Below are 22808 nucleotides of genomic sequence, written 5' to 3'. Positions count from 1 at the left end.
GATGAAGGATAAATGGAGGATGGATAGATGGATGGATGGATGGATGGTGGATGGATGAATGATGGATGAATTGGAGGTCAGACAGGTGAATGGGTGGGTGAGATGATGAATGGCAGATAGATGGGAAGATGGATGAATTGGTAGATGAATGGATAGGTTGTGGGTTGGTAAGTGGATAGTGAGTGGATGAGTGGGTAATGGGTGGGTGGAGGGATGAATGGAGTGTATGTCAACCCCGTGCAGCAGGCCAACTCCTTACTGTTGACACATGGGCATAAGTCCTGTTTCTATAGGTAAGTGAGGATTCTAGGAGATGTGCACTGAGTAGTTGCTACTCTCCAAATATTGTGCTGAGCACTGGACCCACTCACATGCTCCAAGCTCCTGAGCACCATTCTTGGGGAGGTGAGTACAGATGAGCTATGAAGCAGGGAGGCTGATGACTTCTCCAGGGCTGTATGCATAGGGTACTGGGAAACACATGTACATTTGGGTTGCTTGGTTGGACACCCTGCTCCTCTCTCTGTCCAAGCCCCAAACACCAGGCATATGTCTCAGGGTGACCTCCCCAAAACCCCATGGTAAAGACTTGAGCTGCTGGAGCCAGGTCCCCCTGCCTCTGCCCACCTTCATCCCCCACTCCATTATTAGCCCACAAGCTCCTTGGACAACTGAGTGGCCTCAGGAACTGGGGGAGAAGGGAGGTGAGGCCCCCTCCTAGGAGGTGATGCAGGGGGTGCCAGGCCCACCTTAGTCTCATGTGTGTGTTGAGAGGGGACACACACACATGCCCATGTCAGATGGCATGTGGCAAAGGTGATGGTACTTCTGAGTGGAGTCTGGTTGCTTCTTACCTGGAAACAGGTATGATCACTGTTGAGTGGAGCTGATCCAGGGCTGTCCCTGCCAGCCCCTCCTCAGTGTCACCCAGCACCTGTCCCTGCTGTCTCAGGTCCTCTGGGTAGGACAGGCCCTCCCTGCGAGGGCCTTGCCACCCAGCCAGGGCTCAAGTCCTCCCATGAGGGGTAGAACCTCACTTTCATGATTGTCCCAGGGCTGCCAGTCCCTCCCCCAGGATCTCCCTGTGACTAAAGGAGGGACAAGTGCCAGGGGCCCTGGGCAAAGCCCACTGTAGCGAAGTCACTGTCCCTTATACCCAGCCTGGGAGAGGTTGTTGACCAGCTGGCTGACCTACCCTGCTTGGTCTCAGATCCTCTCATCACCTGGGGGATAGGGAGACACCCTCTTGCAGCCTGTCCAGGTTTCACACACTCCCTCCCAGCCCTGTGTGACATCCAGAGGGGGAAACAGGTATGACTTCCAGCGGAGGCAACCAGGGGCTGGACCTGCAGGGTCGGCTCCCCGCCCCAGATCAGGGGGTGGCACTGAATCACAGAGACAGGAAGGGACAAGCCTCCACAGCCAAGAGGCTATGGGCAGCAGGACCCAGTGACAGGCTCCTAATTAGCAGGACCCTGGCCTGGGCTCCTCCATTCTGGATGCTGGGTGGACATTGTGAAGGAAACAGCCCCAAAGGGAGCTTGATTTTTCTGAGTGGAGAGCTGGCCTGTGGCTGGCACTTCTTTCCTGGTGACCTCTAAGTGGTCAGGGCAGCATCAGCCACAGCTGGGCACTGCCTGGCTCCTCTCTGCCTTTCTGTCCTCCTCCCCATCCTTCTCCTGTCCCTGCCTCCCCGCCCTGCTTCTAGTGGTGTGGGGGGCACCCCACTGGTGCCTGTCTCCCAGCTGGGAGGTGAAGTCCAAAGGGCAGAGCAATCTCCCTAAAGTCCCGGCTGCGTGTAAACACTGACGACCATGTCCGCACACAGGAATGAGTGCACGGATTCTGTGTGGCGGTTCTCACTCTGCTTTGCCTGGGGAGTCAGGACCCTGTGTCCACCCTGGCCCCGCTACAATGGCAGCCACAATGCCCGGCTCCAGGGCCTGCTGGTCGTGCATACAAAGAGCCTGGCCAGCCATTATCATTCTGGAGCCGAAATCCGCCCCGGCGTGCATCTCATGGGTCATTCAGCAGCCCTTAATGACTTGTCAGTTCCTTGCCCTGCCATTTTCTGTCTAATTAATTCTTTTATTGTGCACCGGATAAAGAAAGACAAAGGCCTCCGTGGCAATAATGATTCATTAGAATGCAGCGCCTTCGCCTCCACAGCTCTGGGCGCTCCAGCCAACTGCTCCGCCCGCTGCGGGCAAGGCGGCCCGCACCCCTTAACCCTTTGAGGGGTCCCCCTGGGCCAGTTGCCCCTGAAGAGCCCAGACATGAGCCAGTCAGAAAACCTCTTGGGAGAGGGTCCTCTGAGTCCCCTTGAGTTTTCCCAGGGTGGACCTCAGGGGACCAAGTCTTGCATCTGGGAATCCAGAGGCTCCCTGGCCATCCCCTAGATTCTGGCCCAGCCTAATGGGGAGGGAGAAGATCCAGAAGGGGGTATATCCTAGGGAGGGGTCTGGAGACTAGTGGGCTTGAGATTTGACCTAGGCAGCAGGTGCCAGTCACAGGGGCTGGGGCACTGGCTGTAGCTGCAGCAGCCCAGTTCAGGGCATCCTCAGGAAAGCCTCCTGTGGTCATGGGGAAACTGAGTCTCTGGAAGGCCAGCAGGCCAGCAAGTGGAGCTTCTCACCATAGGACTGCAGAGCTGCCCTGGACAGCAACAGGAGGTAGGTGAGGAGGAGCGGTGCCTGTGGCCAACATGGGGCCCCAGCTTGGACATGCACCTTTGCCCAGTTCACTTTAGCTTTCTCCTGGAAAGCCCACCTCATTCCGCAATGAGCAGAGTGGCAATGTGACCCCAGCAGTATCCCTCAGGCCACGTCCAGCCTGTGCACAGCATGCTCAGCCACTGGTGGACCCTAATCTAACTGGGCCTGCAGGACCCAGACATCCTTCCTCCCCAGGGAAGTCATGTACCCAAAGCCAGCAGGGAGAAGCAGAAAGTGCGAGAGAGATTAGAAGGGCTGGGGTGGGCTGTGCTGCCCTCCAGGTCTCTGTTGCACCTAGGTCCCCGTCTGAGGGCCTACAGGGGGTCCCAAGGCCTTGGCACCCCCTAGCAATGGCCTCAGGCCTAAGCCAACTCCGTCAGGCTGCTGGGTCACGGGAGTTGTGGTGCCCTCACTGACAGGCCAGGATGTCATGGTGCACAGGAAGGGCTGGCCAAGGCCAGATGCTGTGTCCAGCTGTGAGTCCTCTTCCTGCCAACAGTCTTTTTGCCAGGTGCCCGGTGGGAGGTAACCTGTCTCTTTCTTGGGATTCATATCAATCTGGGAAAGGGGTGCTGGTGGCCCGAGACTGGGTCCTGGCCAAGCAAAGGCTTGCCATGGAACTGGCAGAGTGTGCCCCAGCCAGTGGTCCACAAGCAGTGCCCAGGGCTTGCTAGTATGTGGTGGCCGGAAGATGTAGGGATTTGCTTTGGGGCTTGTGCTGGACATAGTGCAGCCAAAGGTGGGCCAGCAACAGTCCTCCACCTTTGCTGAGGCCCAAGCCCCTGGGCCTGGGCCTGGGTTTGAGAGGAAAGACAGAGGCCTGGAGCGCAGGCAGGCCAGAACCTACGGCTCTGACACCCATCTTGGAGTCACTTGGTGAGGCTCTGACACTCACTCTGGGGTCCTTAGAGAGGCCACTGCAGGCTGAGTGCCCGAATCTGCCTCCCTGAGAGTCCTGGAGGATGGGTAGCTGCTCAGGGCCATGAGTTCTCTTGGGAGGACCACACCAGCAACGAACCGGTCCCGATGGAGAATCTGCTGCTGAAAGCTGACACAGGCCCAGGAGGACCTTGGGGCTTTTCCAATCTTCAGAAATGGTGGCCTTGGGCCTTGGCATTTCCCCTTTTTGCCTGCACAGGGCCTTCTGTTCATCTGGGGTCAGAGGTGACGCTGCTGTGCTGGGCAAGGAAACAAAAAATGAGGAACTCTCCTGGGCTGGGCTGACAGGGTGCACTGCGTACCTGGAAGTTCACCAGCAAGAGACTCAGAGGCCACAGGACATGGGACACCTGAATCTGCACAGGGGTGGACTGCGACCTCTAGGTGTCTGCTCCCTGGCCACAACCTTGGTGCAGTACTGGGGCCCAGCATCTGGAGACTTCTGGGACACCTGGCCTTGGGCTCAGCCTCTGAGAACGATGGACAAAGCCACTGCCTGTGCTGCCCAGGAAATAGGACAGAGAGGGCAGGCATAAAATGCAGGAAGGGGAGGGAGTATCTCTGTGCCCCAGGCAAGGGTGTGGGCTGCACAGGTGCTGGGGCCATGAGTCCTGGTCCTAGGGAAACTCAGAAGCACAAAGACCCCAGGAAGACCCTCAGGAGGCCCAGCGGCACCAGCCTGGGTTGGTGAGACAGAGGGCCCGGGCCCCCAGGAGTTAACACGCAGGAGCCCTGCCAAGTCCAAACAAAACTGGCAGGGCGGCACAGCCCTTGGGAACCTGGCAAGCCCCAAAGCAGATCCCAGCACAGTGAAGGCCTCACAGCTTTGTCCGCAAGCCGGACGCCCGGGGCTCTCCTTGGTCTGGGACATCAATGCGGGAGCTTTGAGAGCCATATGGGCCTGGACAGCCCTTGGCTGGACACAGGACAGGCTGGGCCAGTTCCACACGGGCAGCAGGCTGTGAAGGCTGCAGCCATCCGTGAACCTGGCAGCCCCCTCCCCAGATCCTTCAACCCTGGGGGCCTGCCATACCCAACCTCAGGGACCCTCATAAACCAGGGCAGCTCTTCCTGTACACTGCTCCTGGCAGGCCCTGGACTGGGTTTCCACTGGGGTGAGGGAGGCATCGGTAGGGCATGTTGGGGATGGGGTGAGAGTCTCCTACTGGGGCCACCCTTAGACCTGCAGCTGCAGCTTCCTCCCATGCTGGGGTCCTGGAGGAAGCACAAGCCTGTGCCCACCCCCAGGCTTGGAAGCCTCAAGAAGCTGCATGCGCAGCTGGACACAGCCAGCCCAGAAGCCCCCGAGCAGCCGTGTGCACCCGGGACTTGGCAAGAGGCCTGCTGCCCCCGCTGCTGTCACTCCCCACAACCATTTTCTCCCCAGAAACTCTCCTCCAGGCAGACAATCCTGCCCAGCTCCTGCAGGGCAGCCTTTATTTGTTCCCAGTTTGGCTCTGAGCCAGCCCTGAAAATGCTGTCAGTGTGGGGCACTGCACAGCACCCAGAGACCAGCCCCATGGGCCTGGAGCAAACAGTCCCAACGCCCCCCATCTGGACTCATTTTGCCCACGCAGGAAGCTCCAGGAGGGAGCCAGCCTATCAGCTCACCCCAGAGCTGCCCTGCTCTGGGGGAATCTGGTGGGCTCCAGGCCACACATCACCTCCTCATGCCCTGCCCAGGAACCCTCAGGCCCCAGGCTTATGGAAAGCAACCCACAAGACGTGGCCCACATAGATAAAAAGCATTTTTTTTTTAATTTTATGAAATCGATCTGTACAAAAGTTAGCATAACTTGGTCAGAAAGTAGCAGAACGCAGCAGGCAAGTGACAGCAAAAGTCTTTCCAAACTTGACACTGAAAAATAGATGGCATAAAAATGAGTTTGCTGCGGTTCCCACCCCCAGAAAGAGATATGCAAAAAAAAAAAAAAAAAAACCCACATTTTATTTTTTTTTCTAGAAAAAGGTAGGAAAAGTAGAAAAAGTAAAAAGAAGCAACTTCTCGGGTGTATTCGACTTTACAAAGTTTCAAAGGCACAAGTTTCCATGAAGTAGACGGTTATATGCTCGGCACACAGCAGAAGCAGGGTGGTGAATCAGTACCAGTCTCTACAACTAGGAGCCCAGAGACATTTAGTGGAGGTTTAGTTTCACAGCTTGGTAGGTGGCACCAGGGCCTCAGAGCCAAGATTGTTCTTTCACTTTCAGGGAATTTCTGTCTTCTACCATTTGGCACAGCCACGGGCAAGGACCAAGTCCTCCCTTCCCAGCCGACCTGATGCCAGCCAGGGCAATCGACTTTGATCAGACCCACAAGGCAGCTCTTTCCTCCTTCCCTCAGCCCTGGCCTCATGGGCCTCTGCATCTCAGGGCCTCCCAGGCAGCCTCCCAAAGCCTCCAAGCACTGCACCTCCCTCCCCCCCCACCCCCTCAGCAAAGCTTCCTGGCTTTCCTGTCGTCTTAAGTTCTACTCTCTGCACAAATCACTTCATTAATTAAAGATAAAATAATACAGAACATAAATACATCCTTAACAGCTTTGAAAACAAACACGTTTAAGCTTTAAAAATAAAAAATCACTGAAAAAAAAAATTAAACACAAAAAGAGAAGTGCTGGTCACAGCCAAACCTTGCTGGGAAGAGCTGTGACTACCAGGAACGCCTCCATCTGTGTCAGTCCCAGGCGATATCTGAGTGTCAAGGACACGTGGTCACCGCAGGAACACATCCCGTGGTCCCAAGGGGCTCTCCAGGTAGGACAGTCCAGAGACCTCAGGCCCCTTCCCTCCTATCCTTGGTTCCATGGCTGCTGATTCCATCCATCAAGGTGCCCAGCCAGGCGCTCTGTCTACGGGTCCTCACAGAAGGGGCATTGGACAAATGGCTATCCGTGCTCAGAGCGAGAAGGGAAAAAGCCATGTCTGTCGGCAGAAGTGTGGAGGCAAAGGGACGTCCTGTGACAGTGCCTGGCTTCCTGCACGCAGACCCCACAGGCACCTGATTGTGGTCACGTTGCCTGCTGCTGGCTGGCTGGCACAGGCCTTTCAGGGGAACAAGGGACTTGGTCATCGGAGGCCCGGCCAAGTCCCCGTGATGAGCATCCTCAGGGCCTGGTCAAGGTGGTGTACACAGGCTGGTCCCAGTTGCCACTGGGGCTGTGGGCCGGTGGCACAGAGAGCCCGTTGAGCAGCGGCGAGGCATAGGGCCGGCGGGAGGAGTGGAAGTAGGGGTACTGGTAGAGGCTGGGTGCGTAGCCGGCATAGGGGCTGTAGTAGTTGGAGGCCTGCAGGTCGGTGTAGTCACACTGCGCGCTTGCGAAGGAGCTGGCAGCTGTGGCGGGGGCAGCACTGGTGACGCTGGCCTGGGCGCTGTAGGAGCTGTAGTCGGAGCGACCTGGGGAGCCATGTGGCTGGTCACCATAGTGGCCTGGACTCAGCTGCTCCGTCTTGATGTGTGGCCGTGGGGGTCCAGCCTCAGTGGGTGACGCTGAGGCTGATGGGGCTCCCTTGTGAGCCCACACAGGGGACACCCCGACACTAGCCCCAGAGTGGGAGTAGGAAGTACCCACATAGGAGCCAGCAGCAGCAGCCTGGCTGGGCTCTGCAGGCAGGGTCGAGTGGCCATTGAGGGGCAGGTACTGGTCGAACTCATGGACGTCAAAGGTGTCCATATTGCTGATGACCTCGCTGCTAAGCTCTGAGATGTCCACGTTGCTGAAGTCGATGTTCTGGCGGCCGCTGTCCACCAGGCGGCGCCCTTCTGGCTTCAGCTCCTGCTTGCCCCCGCCAGCAGGGTGGTGTAGGTCTGTCTTGGGAGTGGTGGGCGGGGTGGGCGGCCCGTGGGTCTGGCCTGAGGAGGAGAGCACAGTGTAGATGAATGCCCCTTCTGTGGGGCGGGGCGGGGCCAGAGGCCGGCACCAGCACCAGGGGAGCGGCAGCAGGTAGGAATCAAGGAGTTTTTGTTTCTTTACACTTCCCAGAAATTCCTGCAGTCAGTTCTAGACCTCACTCCTCGGCAGGCCCAGGAAAGAAAATTCCGTTAAGCACTGTTCTACAGGAAGACCCAAGGCCCCCCGCAAAGACCAAGATGGGGAGGAAGATGGCTGGCCTGGCCCCACCAGAGCTAGCAATAATGGGCCACTAGCAGAATGCTGGGCCCTGTGCCCACAACCAAGGTGGATACATACAAGACCCGTTCTTCCCATCCATGCTGAGCAAACTGACGCTCAAGGGCTCTGGCCAACTGACGCTCAAGGGCCAACTGACGCTCAAGGGCTCAAGGCTGCCTGGCTGCAGGGACCCCACTACCTCAGCCTGATTTTAAAGCTGTGCTGCTGACCCCATGCAACCAGTGGCTCACACTGTAGCACGGAGAGTGTGGGTAGGTCCAGCTGAGATGTCTGCAGGGAGCACTGGCCATGCAAAGCTGCTGGACCCTCAGCAATCCTGTGGCTTAGGCACCCCAGTGTGTCAGAAACAGCCGCAACCAGGGGCTTTGGGGGCTTTCCCAGGGTACCCAGGAAGGTTGGCTCTCTGATAGGCGCCTGCCTACCCTGCGGTAAGCCCCTTCCCGGGGCTCAGGCCCACTGTTGCTTTCTCCCAGGAGGTCAGATGCTCAGGGACCTGGAGCCCACCTGTGTGGTCACCGTGGTGGTGTGTGTCACCATGGAGGCCCGCATCAGCCTTGTACATGGTGCCACCAGGGTGGTGGCCCAGCTCGGCCCCCGAGTCAGAGTCGCTCTGGCCCGTCTTCATGCTCTTCCTCCGCCGTGGCTGGTACTTGTAGTCTGGGTGGTCCTTCTTGTGCTGCACCCGGAGCCGCTCGGCCTCCTCCACAAAGGGACGCTTCTCGCTCTCGGTCAGCAAGCTGCAGAGCACACAGCAGGGCTGGCCGCGGGGCCTGGTGCCGCCACGGTGCAGCCAGCCCGCACGCACACCACCGGGAAGTGGGCTGGGTGAGACATGGCCAGGAAACAGGCTGGGGCACTGGACCAGGCCTCCCTCCACCAGGGAACCCTGCCATGCATTCACACCTCCCAGGCTCCAAGCAGGCAGCACTCCCCACTAGGAGCCTGGGGGGCCCGTTGGGTCAGGTCTGTGTGCTTACTGTGGTCAGAGGAATAAGACCCAAACTCTCCACCCTCCTCCTCTGATATCCCCCTTTCCAAGCCTGTTTTATCCCTCCCTTTGGGGCTTTCTAAGGATATGGGTAGGACCTAGCTGAGAAAAACACTATGAACAAAAATCCAGGTGGCGTGGACTCAGCTGGGTTTGCTGTCCCTCCATGGCCAGCCTTCCAGAAGCAATGGCAAAGCCCAGCATCTGTGTTTAGAACACATCCCCAGGGCTAACTGCCTATGGGGCAGGGTTCAGGGGTGCCAACTGGGAATCCTGTCCAATCCAGTCCAGAGTGCCTGACACTGTGCCCCAGATCCAAGGAGAAGCCAGGAACCACAGACAAAGCACTTGGTGGTCAGGTGAGGAGCAAGAAACAGAAACCAGAACCCCAAACCCGAAGTCATCCATCTTAAGCCCAAGCAGAAGACATTTAGCAGGGTGGGCTGTCCCAAGCAGCAAGCCTTCACGGCTGCCTCCCTGTCTTCTGCACCCGCCCAGCTGGAGCACGCCTAAGAGTGCACAAAGCCTTTCCTGCACTCTTCATCCACTCCTGCCTTCTTTGCTTTGGGACAGGTAGCTAGGGAAAGGGAGAAGCATGGACTGCAAAAACCAGCAGACCTTTCTGGCTCCCTCTCCATGGGAAATCTCAGGGTTTCAGCCCTTTCTCAGGAGGGGGCACCTCCAATACCAGCTGGCTGCCTGCCCCTGGGCATTACAGGCCTCCTGATGGGGCTGGGCCACTCACGGTGCCTGTCACAGTCCAGGGCAGGGTGTCCTGGGAGTGGAGGATGCATTGGGAACTGCCACACCAGCCACTGCCTTCCACCCACCTCCAGACCTGCACCTGATGACTGGTCTGGGCTGGCCAGAAGGTATTTTCCCCTTTGGACCCACCATGGAACCGTCGGGAGGAGGCACTGCCAGAGCCTGGAACAGACCACCAACTCCACCAGCCCCTCCACTCCCCCACGAAGAAGTGGTTGTCCACTGCGCTACATCCCCGCTCCTGCCCGCCTTGCCTGACCCTGCACTCACCGCCACAGCTTGCCCAGCGTCTTGCTGAGTTCGGCGTTGTGCAGGTGCGGGTACTGGTCCGCCAGCTTGCGGCGCGCCGCCTGCGCCCACACCATGAAGGCGTTCATGGGCCGCTTCACGTGCGGCTTGGCCTTCAGTGCTCCACCGTTGCCACCACGCACGGGCATGGGTACCAGGCTCCAGTCGTAGCCCTTGAGCACCTGCGACACCGCGTCGCGGATGCAGGCCGGGAAGCGCTCGTCCGCTGCCTCGGCTGCATCGCCCCGGCCGCCGCTCCCCGCGCCCGCCGCGCGGCCAAGGCCCTCGGAGCCCGCGGGAGACGGAGGCGCATCCGAGTCCGAGTCCTCCACGTGCGACATGGAGCTGGCGGTGCCGGATGGGCTGCAGGGCGGCTGGGCGCGGGACTCACTCATGTCCAGCATCGGGGCCGCGCGCGGACCGACGCACGCTGTGGAAAGCGCTCGGGCCGCCTCCCGCCTGCGCTGCGGCCGCGGCGGGACCCAAGATCGCTGCGCGGGGCCCGGGCTTCGTCCCCCGCCGCCGTTCCCACTCTGGCTCCGCCGCCGCCGCAGCTCAGTCCTGGCTCCGCGACCCGCAACAAGTTTCTTTAAGCCGAGCACGAGGCCCCGCCCCGCCCGGCCGCGGTTGGCCGGCGGCCCCCCCCCAGGGCGGAGCCTGACCGAACGCCCCGCCCGCTAGAAGCCCGCGGCCCCCGCCCTCTAGGACGCACCACGTGGGCCCGCGCGTCCCGCAGCCGGCGACCTGCCCGCCCCTGCTCCGTTCCCCGAAGCCCAGAGGGGAGAGGGGCGCGGGCGGGGCTCTGCGGCGCTTGGTCCTGTGCAGCTCAGTGCGTCCCACGCCGCGAGAGGAAGTGGGGCGCTGGGACCCGGCCGTAGGCGCACGGTGGGTCTGGAGCCCGGACGCCCCGCCTGCACCTCGTGGCGCGGGGACAACTGCTGCCGGCGCCGAAGCCTGGGTCCTCGGCGCTGGGCCACGCGACGGCGGGATCCGCCGGCTGGTCCAGGTAGCGCGAGCCCCCGAGCCGGGGGACCTGGGTCGCCCGCAGCGTCCGGGGCAGCGATGGGGGCGCGGTTGCTGGAGCCCGGCAGCCAGAGGGGCGGGCTCTGGGAGGGGCCGACTGACCACTGCCGCTGTCAAGTCCCTGGGGCCGCTGGCGGATGGGGCGGCCGGACGCGGGGGCCCAGGGCCTTCCGGGCGTGACCCGGGGCGGGGGTGCAGACCCTGGGCGGGCGGGCCTGGGTGGTCCAGCGGAGGCGGAGGCCACGCCAGGCCGCTGCGCCTAGGGCGCCTGGAGAGGAGGGGAGGGGGCGGGTGTGCGGGCCAGGGTGACAGTGGGGTCGGAGAGGGGACATTTCCCAGGCGAGTGCTGAGCCCCGCCTGAGCCCGCCCCCGCGAGCTGGCCCCAGGCCTGGCAGTCCCCAAGGGTGGTTTGGATTCCTTTCCCAAAATCTAGGGAGGCGACAGGTCTGCCGGTCTGTCACCCCAAGCAGGCCATCTCCTTCTAGCTGGCCTGTGAAGCCCAGGTGACCCTAAGCAAGGCCCCCTTGGTTCTACTGCGCAGTCCCAGGCCCTTGACCCTAGGGTCATAACTGTGACATCGCAGTGATCCTTTTCCTTCTAGGACAGCAGAAATGGCTGCTTTATTGCAAGGAAAAAATCCCAAAGGAGAGCCCACTGGCTTGAGGGTGGGCACAAGTACACACTCCCCAGTCACCTTACCAACTCAGCTGCCCTTGGGAGACAGTCCAGGGCCACCTCCTATCCCATTGCTGCCAGACCCAGAGACCATCTCACCCTGGAGACCATCCCCCCAGCCTCCAGGCTCCGGTGCCACCTCTCCAGTCTAGTCTGAAGGCCTTGGCCCTTGTCTCCTTGGGCTGAGGAACCCTGAAGTCTTGTTTTGGGACACCTTACAGCTTGCACCCTGAAGGTTGCAGGACCTGTTCTTGCCACCACCAGGGCTGACATCTAACAAGGAGGTGACTGAGAAGGCACCGTCTCTGCCAAGTGCTGTCCTTCACATATTGGGATTCGGTCCTCTGAGCACAGGTGGGGAGCTGGCTCCCTTCCCTCTGCCCCCTGTCAAGAAAGACCCCTCCCTGCCAGTCTGTGGTGGCTTTCCTTCCCTCCTTACCTCTCTGTGGTCTTTGAAGCATCCCAATCGGTGAAGACCACTGAGGGAGGGTGGAGTGCAGGTAGGGCTTCTGTCTGGGCACCTGTGGGACTTACCGTTGGACTGAGAGTCACTCATGCAAAAAGAGGAGCTATCAGAGGTACTGAGGATGATCCTGGTCCAGCCAGGCTGCCTCTTAGCCTCTGTGCTCGGGGGATCAGATCTGCCCCTCCCTGGCCTGGTGCTATTGGGGTCACAGGTCTTAATGATGAGATCCCTTTTGCCAAGAAAGCACAAAGCAGAGCTTGGGTTAGATGCTTGTGATGAGCAGGGCAGCCACTCTCTGGCCCCCCAGGGGGCGTCACAGGCTCATTTCTCAAGTCCTTAGGTCATGATGAGGTGACTCCTGAGGCTCTTGAAGGAAAGGAGGCTGATCTCAGGAGTCCAGTGCCTGGCCCAGGTCACTCTGGCCCCCAGGGAACTGACGGGGGGGTGCTGGTGGGCAGCCCCTGTCATGCATGTGCAGGCCACCCCAGGATGGCAGGGAGAGGCTTAGCCCTGGCCAGCCCAGGATCAGGCCCAGTGCAGTCTGCCTGCATGTTGGGGGGGTGCCCTGAAGTCCACCTTCCAGGGTCATCTCTCAGCCATCTCAATGTTTTCAGGAAGATGCCAACTCCATTAGTGCTGACTTGGGTTCCTGTCCTCAGCCACCAGGCAGGTGCTGAGTGAACACTGGGATATGGCTTCCAGAAAGGGAGATGGCTAAGGTGGGTCATGTATACGGATTAAACACGGCTTTGGGCCAGTACTTTTATAGGCCATGTAGTCAGGGGCACACGACACAGCCCTTGCCCTGAAGATGCAGGTGTTGAGAGGGGAGGCAGAGGCTTCTCTCTAGGGGTGAGATGCTCCCACAGGGAGTGGGCTTTAGAAGGGTGGTCCCAGAAGGCTTAGAGAGTTGACAGTTCAGCTGATGGAAGCTTTCAATTTCAAGAAAAGAAGCAGAGGGCATTTCCAAGGTGCAACATGTGCAAAGGCCCTGGGGCAGCAGAGAGCACAGGCCTTCAAGAACAGAGAGAGCCATGGTGACTTAAATTTCAAGAGCCAAGCTGGGCACCATGGCCATGGCTGTAATCACAGTGACTTGGGAGGCTGAGGCAGGAAAATCACAAGTTCAAGGTCACCCTGAGCAACTTGCTTAGACCTTGTCTCAAAAAATAAAAAGACCTGGGGAGGTAGCTCAGTGATAGAGCATCCCTGAGTCAATCCTCAGTACTGCAAAAAGAAAAAAAACAAAAAGCCCCAAATACCTCAAGGGGCAACTACTTGAGCCACCTCTCCATCCCTCATGGGCCATACTTGGTTGCCCTGGTAGGACCCCCACCCTCTTCCTCTTAGCTCTTCCTGTGTCCAGCCTCCTCTGTGGTGCTGGCCTGTCCACATGACCTCATCCTGGTCTGGAGGTCTGTGTGGTTTCAGAGGGAGGCTCTGACTGAACTTGAACTAGATACCCACTGCTGAACTACTGGCCCTGGACCTGGGAAAGCTGAGGGAATATGGCCACTGGACCCACAACCCCAGCAGAACACCATTGGCAATTGCCAGAACCAGGGTTGGGCTGGCAGGAATGGGGGATATGGCTTCCAGAAAGGGAGATGGCTAAGGTGGGTCATGTGTATGGATTAAACACGGCTTTGGGCCAGTACTTTTATAGGCCATGTAGTCAGGGGCACACAGGGTGGAGTGGGTTTACACTTTACACCAGAAGTGTGTCTGGTCTGATACAAGACACCTGGGCCTCCAGCACCAGCCCTGTTCCTGTCCTGGCCTGGTGGGCTCTTCCAGGAATAGAGAGACCCCCTTGCCACGCTGCCTGTGGGAGGCCTGCGTGCAGATGGAGCTGGGAACTGCAGGGCCAGCTGTGGACTGAATGCCATGGGGAGGAGGATACCCACTGTGCTGACCGTCCACTGCCCTTCTCCCTGTCAGTCTGCCTGGCCATCCTGAAGTCATGGAGGCCACTTGTCCTTGTGCTGTCTTTAAAAGAAAAGCATTGAGGGAGGGTGGAGTGGGCCTGTGAACCCCAGGATGGCATGTCCTCCTCTGTCCACAGCCCTGACCTGGGCCTCCCTTGACCCCTTCGTCCAAAGTGGCCTGTGAAGCAGCCAGCACTGTGTCCCAGCACAGCACTGGAGATTAATTGGTGCTTTTAATTGCTTGCTGGTCTGGCAGAAATGAAACAAGGCAACAGAGAGGGGTGAACTGCTCAGAGCTATGATTCCTAAAGGCAGCTCGGCCTGCGCTGCTGGGTCAAAGAGAGGCAGCAGAGGGGCACAGAGGGCCCTGCTTGGTGCCCCCCAGGAGTCCCGCCTCCCTATAACAGACATTCAGGGCTCTGGGTCAAGCTGTTTGCTAGTCCCCTTTCCCTTAATTTAGTGGTCTCAGGGATGCTGAGAACGCTGGTTGGAGCAAAAGTTCTGGTTGGGGCCACAGTGGGTCCCTCGGTGGAGCTGACGTCTTCCGCCAGCTTGAGAGCTGGTACACACCATCCTTCCACGCACTCTGAAGGTGACAGAGAGCTGCCCACATCCCTGCCTCTTGGCCCTGCAGGGGCAGCATTTCCTGGGCTCCTATTCCTGGAGCTGGTCCCCCTGCAGCCTGCCCGCTCCTGGCACTATAACCAGCTGCCAGCAGCACCTTCCCCAGAAGCAGTAGAGTCTGTTGCTAGTGTTTGGACTCAAGCAGGGACTTCTTTGGGACTTCTGCACTTCCTAGGCCCATCCCTGATCATGTGGGGTGGAGTGGGTTTGCACCTTGTACCAGAAGGGTCTGGTCTGATACAAGACACCTGGGCCTCCAGCCCCAGCCCTGTTCCTGGTATTCTTCCCCAAACCCCTTCCATGCTTGTTCCCCCACAGCCTTGTTCCATTGCAGTGCCTGGCTACCCTGAACTCTGGGTGCCTGCCCACCTGGCCTTGCCCACTGGAACTCTGCCCTTCACCCTCACTAGCTCCATGCCACCATCCCCTGGGCACTGAGCTCCACTGGGAAGTGACACACAGGCCTGGGAGCGGCCGTCTCATCTACGTGCAAGAGGAGAGCCAGGACACTGATGGGGACTCTTTAGAAAAGCAGCCTTCTGGGCCCACAGGAGGCTGAAATCTGTGTCCACCCTTCCAAGCCCAGCTTCCCAACCTAAAGAGGCTTCTTGCCCATCACGTCCATGTTTGTGACCCCTGAAGTGGAGCTGGTTTTAAGTACAACTACAAAGGCAAAAGGTGGCTTGAAGTAGAGCTATCACAAAGAAATCTCTTCTTGGTCAGAGGGGTTCTGTTTGGCTCTGGTCCTGGCCTCCTCTGCTGAGATGGAAGGTTCCAGACACCCATCAGTGCCAAAGGCAAATTAAACATACCCATGAAAAGCTCTCTCTGTCTCCCAAGCACTTCCTTCCTGAAAACAGTGAGGGAAGGAGGTTTTAGTCAAGTGCTGCAGTGAGTCCGTGGATGACATGGCTCCCCGGCTATGCCAGGCTGGGGGTGCTGGGGTGCAGAATCCAGGGTTGGGTGAACCTTTACTTCTGAAGGCCCTGATAGGGTCATAAGCACAGAAAACTGGCTGTGCCTCCGAGCCTAGGACCACAGGGCCCGACATTGGGTGGCCCTGCCCACAACACATGCCTGGTGGTTTAAAAGACTATTTGTTAGGCAGCACTACTGGGGTAACTGATGACCAGCGGAGTGACCAGTCCAGCCCACAGGCTAGGCAGTTTCCAAGATTTCTTCCAATCCAGAATATAATTCCAAGTAGAAGAAAAGGACTAGGGCATTTGGCACAGGGCTATGTCGCTGGGACGCAGCTGCATGGAGAAGCTTAGCTTTCCATGCTGCCGAGAGCTGTGGCTCACCAGCTTGCAGGGCACTCAGGGCCACATCTCCCAGGGTGCAGGGGGAGCAGGGACGCGCAAGAGGAGACCTCCAAGCCAAGCAGAACAGCCGCGGGAGTCACGGTCAGCAAATGGCACAGCACCTGCTTGCTTGCCCCCACCCGCACCTGCCAGCCTCCCACGGGGGTTTGGCCGCTGGACAGTCAGGGTGGGATCAGCCCAAACTGACCACCCCTCCTAGAGAAGACAACAGATGTTAGTATCGACGGGTCCTGCTCCCTTCCCGCAAACAGACTTCAAGACGTGAAAAATTGGGGTAAATGAGGGGTGCACGATTAGACTTGGGCCCAAGCTGGGTTCTTGTGGGTGCCAGAGACAGCTGCAACCACATGTCAGGGACAATGGCCCTGATGCGGTGGGGGCTGCCAGGCTGGGGTGCCCAGGGACAGCTGGACGAGGTGCTGACAGAGGGCTCATTCCTCTGTGAAGCCGCTGCGCAGCTGCTGGGAGTGTGGCCAGCCTTGGGCTGTGTGCCTCATCCCGGGGGCTGCCCTGGAGGAGGCTGTGGGTGGCTGGGGCACAGGGCCCACCTGGGTCAGGCGGGCTGTGGTCCCCTGATGCCAACCAGCTCAGTCAGGTTCTGGCAGCTCCTCTGGGGCCCTTCCCTCCCCATTCCCCTTTCTCAGCTTTTTTCCTCCCACAGTCCTGGGGCAGCCCCAGTATCTCAGCTCCCCCTGGCCTCTCCTCTCAGCTTTACATTTCCTCCTAGTTCTTGCTTGAAAGTAAAGCTCAGGACCCTCCCCTGCCTCAAGGCAGAGCTTGGCCTGCAGGTGGCCTGCAGGGTGCAGGACAGCTCCCCAGGGGATTCCACCTGGCCTGCAGCCCCCCCTCTGTGCCAGAGCCAGCCTCAGCCACGCAGCTGAGTCTGGATCTGCAGAGGTTTTATTTTTGATGTGGGGCAACTTCTTAGGCCTAAGACAGCTGTACCTTAAACCAGATGCTCCTTAACAGAGAAATAGGTTGAGTTTTGTGGACTTTCCCCCACCAACAAAAGCAAAGCCTTCCAGGTGATTGTGAAACTACTTTGAGGACATTCTTTGTTGTTTTATTTTTAAATTTTTTATGTGTTTACTTTGTAGTACTGGGGCTTGAACTCAGGAGTGCTCTGCCAATAAGCTATATCCACATCCTTTTTATTTGAGACAGGGTCTTGCTAAGTCCCTGAAGGTGGCCTTGAACTTGTGATTTTCTTGCTTTAGCCTCCCTTTTACTTTTACTTTTTAAAAAAAGTGCCTTGCTCTTTTACTTTTAAAACTGAGGTGAAATTTACACAGCATGAAATTAACCACTGTAAATGGCTCTTCATACATTCACAATGCTGCACATCCAGCCTCTATTTGGAAACCCACACCCACCAAGACTCACACCCCTTCCCCCTCCCAGCCCAGACGACCTCTGGGCTACCTTCTTTTCCCTTGGAGTTTCCCATTCTGGAGAATTCCTGCAAGAGGAATCACACAGCTTGTGCTTCTCTTCTCACTTAGCTTGATGTTTTCAAGTTTCACCCATGTGGTAGCACACGTCAGAATGTTGTTCTCCTTTATGGGCAAAAAGTACCATAGTGCAGTTTCAATTAAATTCAGGTTGAAATGGGTGAGATCTCAGTAATCAGCCGGCCACTCCTTGGGGGAGCTCTGCCCTGAGTGACCTGTGCTTGAGCCAGTTCCAGACAGCCTCCTGGGAAGACAGACCCAGCAGGAAACTCGATCTGCAGAGGACGCAAGCTCCCAGCAGACCCTTCCGCTGGCCTCACCCACCCTGGGCAAATCCAGAGAGGGAGCACGGAGCCAGCTGAGCCCGAGAGCTGGATGCCAGAACAAGGGGCCCTTTTCTGCTCTGCACAATGCCCCATTGTGCCCTTCTGAAGGGAGGACAATGCAGCCCCAGCAAGGGGAAGCTGAGCACAAAAGAGCCCTTTGTGAGAACTGTCCCCACCTGAAAGGCAGCACCCAGGGTCACACCTGATGGCAGAGCTGCCCTGCCTCGCCTTCCGTCCAGTGCAGCTCTGGTCTCCAGACTGGGACCCGGAGAAGCTCTGCAGGCTTTGTCTGTCCTTCCCAAACAGCAGTGCTATCCATCCCGTGTCTGGCATCCAGACAGCAAGGAAGAAAGGTGCAGGGCAAGGGCTCCCATGAAGAACTGTTCCTCCAGTCCCCAAACTTGGAGACCTTGGGCACATGTTGCTGCCCTGCTGGAAGCACAACAGGATGTGGCAGGTGTCTGTGCCACCCACTGCAACATCTGTTATAGGTCACACTTCACAGCTGGGCTCCTGAGGGAGGGTCTCTCAGAAAAAATAAAGGCAAGCTTTGAAAAACTTATATAAGATGTACATCAGTGCTGTTACCCCAGCAACAGGGGAAGGCTGGGGTTGGGTTTGGGGAGGAGTCCCAGCAGTTACCCATCTGGCTTAACTTGGAGAGGGGCAACTGTCCACAGACAACCCCTCATGATGCTTGCACTGCAGGTGGGCGAAGGTATAGACAGACACAAAATCCGGATCATTTGACGGTGCAAGCATTGATAATTTATATGTCAAAACACTGAGTACAAAATTCAGAAACTAAAGACAAGAAGATGTAATACCAAATAGAACCAAGAAAAACATTTGCAATATACACAAAGAAATAGGACCTTTAGTATGTAAAGAGTGCTAACGAATGAAGAGGGGAAACCCCACACCTCTCTGATTGCTTCCCAAGAGCCCTGCAGTTCACCTAGGGTTGTGCCCACTGTCCTGCGCGCATCTTCCCTCTGAGAAGTCTCAGGAATGCCTGATTCACCGATCCACAGTCTCAGAGCAACACCCCCCCAACAGCGACTGAATGGCTTCTACTATCAGAAGCAGAGTTGCTAGCTTTCGTGGGGTCCTGCTCTGGTCGGTGATAAGTTCTTCCCTCCTCTGAGTCCTCGATGGTCCCTCTTTGCTCAAAGCCTGTAGGAACGTTGCCTATCTAGTAGGAGCTTAGATGGCTGTGCAGACACCCCCATGGAATTTCGGGTGGGCTAGGAAGCTGGAGTCGGCCCTGCCCACTCTGTACCCCACCAATTGCGTCGGCTGCCCAGCTTCCTCCGCGGAAAGCAAAAAGGAGGCGCCTGCACCCCGCGATCCTCGCGGCCCGGCCTCCCCTGTGCAGGCACCGGATCCACACCGCAGGGAGCGCAGGACGCACTTTCCATTCGCCTCCATGGCGCTTCTTCCCTAGAAGGCCAGCGCCCGGGACTTTCGCAACACCGGCTGGCGGAACGAACCAAGGAGTGAAGGAATCCCGAGCGGCCCCTGAGCCCTCCCAGGGCAACGCCCCAGAAGCTTGCGGAGGGAGGGTGCCTGCCCGCGCGTGGGCAAGACCCACCAGACAGTGGGCGTGGCCAGGGCGTGGTCTCTGCGATCCGTCCTCCCCGCGCAGGCGCTGAGATGGCAGCAATGGCTGCGCCCGAGGGGTCACTGAGGAGGCGGAAGGCCGGGGGCTCGGGCCCAGGGCCTGGGTCGCCGCCCGCACCAGGACGCGATGACGCTGGCTGCTCCACCCGCCTGCGCACCGGCACCTTCTGGCTGACCAGAATCGTGCTCCTGAGGGCCCTCGCTTTCGTCTACTGTAAGTGCCTGGCGGCGCAAGAAGCCGCCCGCGCCCGTGGACAAGCGCCCCCTTCTCCCGCTCGCTCCGCCCCTACGCCAGAGCCCGCCCCGCCCCTGCGTGAGCACCCGCTCCTCCCGCCCTTACGAGAAAGCTCACCGCCCCTCCCCCGTCCCCCCCTCCGTTTGTCCTCCCCACCCACGTCCGTCGGCTCCGCCCCCCGTCCGCTGGCTCCGCCCCCTGCACGGGAGCCCGCGCCCCGCTCCTGCACGAGCCCGCTCGGTCCCCCCAATCCTCCTCGCACTGGAGCCCATCCTATACCTACAAGGGAATCTCTCCCCTGCTTGAGTCCGCTTCGCCCCTGTACGGAAGTCTATTTCTTCTCCCGGTGTCCTGCACCTTCCTGCGAGACTGGACCCTCATTAGGCTACCGGTGTGTGTGCCTAGATTTTCCTTGAGATTGTATGAAGTTGTGTTTCCTTTTCCCTGTATAGGGTCTCAGCGGTGCTGCCCTAGGGGTTAGGGGAGGACAAGGGCTTTTAGCTGGTAACTTCGACATGGTCACCTTTGCCTTCTGTTGCCACTCATGCCCCGCCCTGCTGGGGGTGGGGCAGCTGCCAATCCCAAATACTTCCCACTTGGGTTCCCAAAAACCCTGAATTTTGGTTTGAGGGTATGGTTCTCTGAGCATGTGGCCCAGCCTGTTGATAAGGAAGACCAAACAGAGTCCCCCGTAAGCCTGAAGGCCGTGAGAAGGCCGAGCCTGGACAGCCCTGCTGGGCTAGGGCAGTCACCCTTAGTTCCAGAGGGGCTGTCCTGGCCCTGCCTAGGCATGGCTTTCCATGGTGGGTATAGAGCGTCTCTGCTTCATTTCCTCACACGTGGAAGGAGTTGCTGAAGCTGGCTTGTGGAGGAGCCAGGTCCACTTTGGGTTTTGTGTGAGTGCAGAGGAGAGCTGGGGCCCTGCCCAGTAGTCACTGGGGTTGCCCGTGTGAACTTCCACTCAGTCTCTCTTTAAGCTACTGTGGAAAATAGCCATGCTCGGGGTTGCCTCATCCTGCAGAGTACTAAGGAGTCATTCTGAAAGTTTGCAGGGACACAGAGACAGGACCAACCTAAAAGTGCATTTGTGAGACCTCACTAGCATGAAGCAGGGGAGCCTCCAGCACAGATCTGTAAGTTGGGGCTCGGGTTTCCACGTGAGCCAGTGGAGCTTTTGGTCTCTGTTTACTTCGGAGGGAACCACTGTAAACCACAGAAAGGAGCAAATATTTTCAATCTGGTGCCTAGCAATTTGCTGTGATCCGTGCATTTCTTTTCTACCTTGTGAGTAAGTGCATCTAGGGAGAACCAGTTTTCTGTCTTTAGGGTTGTGGTTTTCTGGCTGAGAGTTGTGGGCAAGTGGGCAGTCCTCCTGCAAGGGCTCTTTCTAGGAGGTCCTGGATCTCACTGGCACTGCATCACACTGTCTCTCGGGATCCCAGGGCTCTTCCAAGGTGCTATAGGACTTCTCCAGATATTTCACTGGAATGTTGAGTCTTGCGATACTTCCAGCTACTGAAGGATATGTGATCAAACATAACCATGTGTGTTCTATGGGAAGCCTCCTGTTGAGAGGCATTGAATTTAGGGAGGCTTGGCCTCATGCACAGCGTCTTATGAGGCACATGACAAAGGTGCTTTGGGTGAGGAGACCTGCTGAGGAAGAACAGGACAGTTGCTTGCCAGTGAAGCCGCGCAGCCAGCTGGAGGCCGGCGGCAGTGCTCTGCCTTCCCGGTGCCTCCAACAGGGGCATGGTGTTTATTTGTGGAGTGCTGGCGTGTGTAGGTGCTAGGGGTGAGTTCTACCCAGATCTGAGTGCATGGGGCCAGCCGCTGGGCATATGCTGGAGCTGAGGCCAGGCCACTCAGGTCCCTGTCACTGTAGTACGTGGACTTGCCCTGAGAATGCTTGTGGTGCTGCAAGCACCACACTTGCAGCCCACGGTGCTTCACGGTGCATTCACTGGGTTCGCCATCATCTCTGGGGGACAGCGAAGGGCACCGTCAGTCCTGGCTGTGAGTCACCATGAGTGTGATGGTCCCTGGAGGCCTGTCCCTGCACCACTCCCCATCACAGCACAGTGTCCTGAGCACCAGGTTTACACCTGGGTAGTGAAGATTCCCTGGAAGGATTGAGGCTTTGGAGGAGGTGGTGGGCACCCCTGGACCCAGATTGCTGTTTTCCTGTGATGGGACTTTGCAGCCTAAGTCATGGGATCGGGTACTCTGGAGTATGAAATGGCACCCACTGTTGCGGTCCCCAAGTGCAATGAGGAAACAGCCTGAGAGTGGGCACTGCATTCAGGGTCACAGGGCAATGTGGGCTTCCCTGAGACACTGCCCCCTACCAATGGTCATTGCATCAAAAAATGTGACCTGTTGTTCTCTGAGGAAGAGGGAAGCTGGCAGAGACCCCCCAGAGCCTTCCTGGGGCATGGCAGGAGGGTCTGTGGCTGCCTGCTCACCGGCTGAGCACAGAGCTGTCATGCCGTTGCCCACTCTAGAAATTAAACAGAAGTACTAAGGTCCCTTTGTGCAGTGGCTCCAAGCAGTAAGGGATTCTTTTTTTTTTAAATATTATTTAGTTTTAGGTGGACACAATATCTTTATTTTATTTTTATGAGGTGTTGAGGATCGAACCCAGGGCCCCACACATGCCAGGCAAGCACGCTACCGCTTGAGTCACATCCCAGCCCGAGTAAGGGATTCTTTAAAGCACCCCATGAGAGGATGTTGAGGAAATGACCAGTGCAGAGCCTCTGAAACCCCTGCCGTGGACTCCTGGAACCTGTGGCAGTGCGGTGTTTGCTAAGGCTGCCTGGAGGCGGGAGGATGCATGGCCTCACCCTGCTGCCAGGTGCTGTGCAGAGGCTAGATACACACTCGTGTTCCCTGGGCTGGACTCAGGTGGACTGTCCCCCTGCTAAGGATAGTTGCACCCATGTGCAGGACTCATGTGGGTAAGATTTCTTTAAAAACCTGGTGTAAAGGCTCCAGGCCTGGCTGGGGCCAGATGCAGTGTGTGTGGGTTTGCCTGCCTGCTGCACTGCCCTGGGGAATGCAGTGTGCGGGAAGCCTGTCAGGTGCATCCTGGGCAGCTGCTCTGGTGTCCTGTCGTGTGGGGCAGACGACTCCACAGCAGGTGAGGTGAGTCTACATAGCACTGGGCAGAGCCAGGGCTTGTCAGCCCTCTACTAAGGGAAATCTGGCGGGCCTGAGACCACCTTGTTTGCTGAACTTTAGCGTTTCTTTGGAAAATTTAAGAGAAAAGTGGAACCAAAAGTATCCCTGGTCTTGCTTGCTGAG

The 22808-nt window shown here is 58.1% G+C and overlaps 2 protein-coding genes across 2 annotated transcripts in view; one reads left to right on the top strand and one right to left on the bottom strand.

The window, feature by feature from the left end:
- Positions 1-5396: 5396 nt before the first annotated feature.
- On the bottom strand, positions 5397-10352 carry Sox8 (SRY-box transcription factor 8). Its single transcript, XM_046423110.2, has 3 exons — positions 9809-10352; positions 8290-8522; positions 5397-7505 (listed from the first exon to the last, which is right to left on the bottom strand). The coding sequence occupies exons 1-3, from the start codon at positions 10228-10230 to the stop codon at positions 6760-6762; spliced, it is 1401 nt and encodes a 466-aa protein (XP_046279066.1). The 5' UTR covers positions 10231-10352; the 3' UTR covers positions 5397-6759.
- Positions 10353-19273: 8921 nt separating this feature from the next.
- The window catches only part of Lmf1 (lipase maturation factor 1), a 64584-nt gene continuing 61049 nt past the window's right edge, over positions 19274-22808 (top strand). The window contains 1 exon segment of the mRNA XM_058578624.1: positions 19274-19481. Within this exon segment, the coding sequence (XP_058434607.1) occupies positions 19301-19481 (181 nt within the window). The 5' untranslated portion in view covers positions 19274-19300.

Source organism: Marmota monax, unplaced genomic scaffold (assembly GCF_021218885.2).
Source record: "Marmota monax isolate L192 unplaced genomic scaffold, Marmota_monax_Labrador192_F-V1.1 WCK01_AAM20220418_F8-fsc00035, whole genome shotgun sequence".
Taxonomy (NCBI): Eukaryota; Metazoa; Chordata; class Mammalia; order Rodentia; family Sciuridae; genus Marmota; species Marmota monax.
The sequence above is the reverse complement of the archived record's forward strand: the minus strand, read 5'-3'. Positions and strand labels throughout refer to the sequence as shown.

Bases quoted from the DNA above. Each gene is read 5' to 3' on its own strand.
- Sox8 (XM_046423110.2), bottom strand. From the start codon at position 10,230: ATGCTGGACATGAGTGAGTCCCGCGCCCAGCCGCCCTGCAGCCCATCC. The intron at 8,523-9,808 runs GTGAGTGCAGGG...TGTGCTCTGCAG, and splicing joins ACGCTGGGCAAGCTGTGGCG to CTTGCTGACCGAGAGCGAGA. The intron at 7,506-8,289 runs GTGGGCTCCAGG...TCTCCTCCTCAG, and splicing joins CCACCACGGTGACCACACAG to GCCAGACCCACGGGCCGCCC.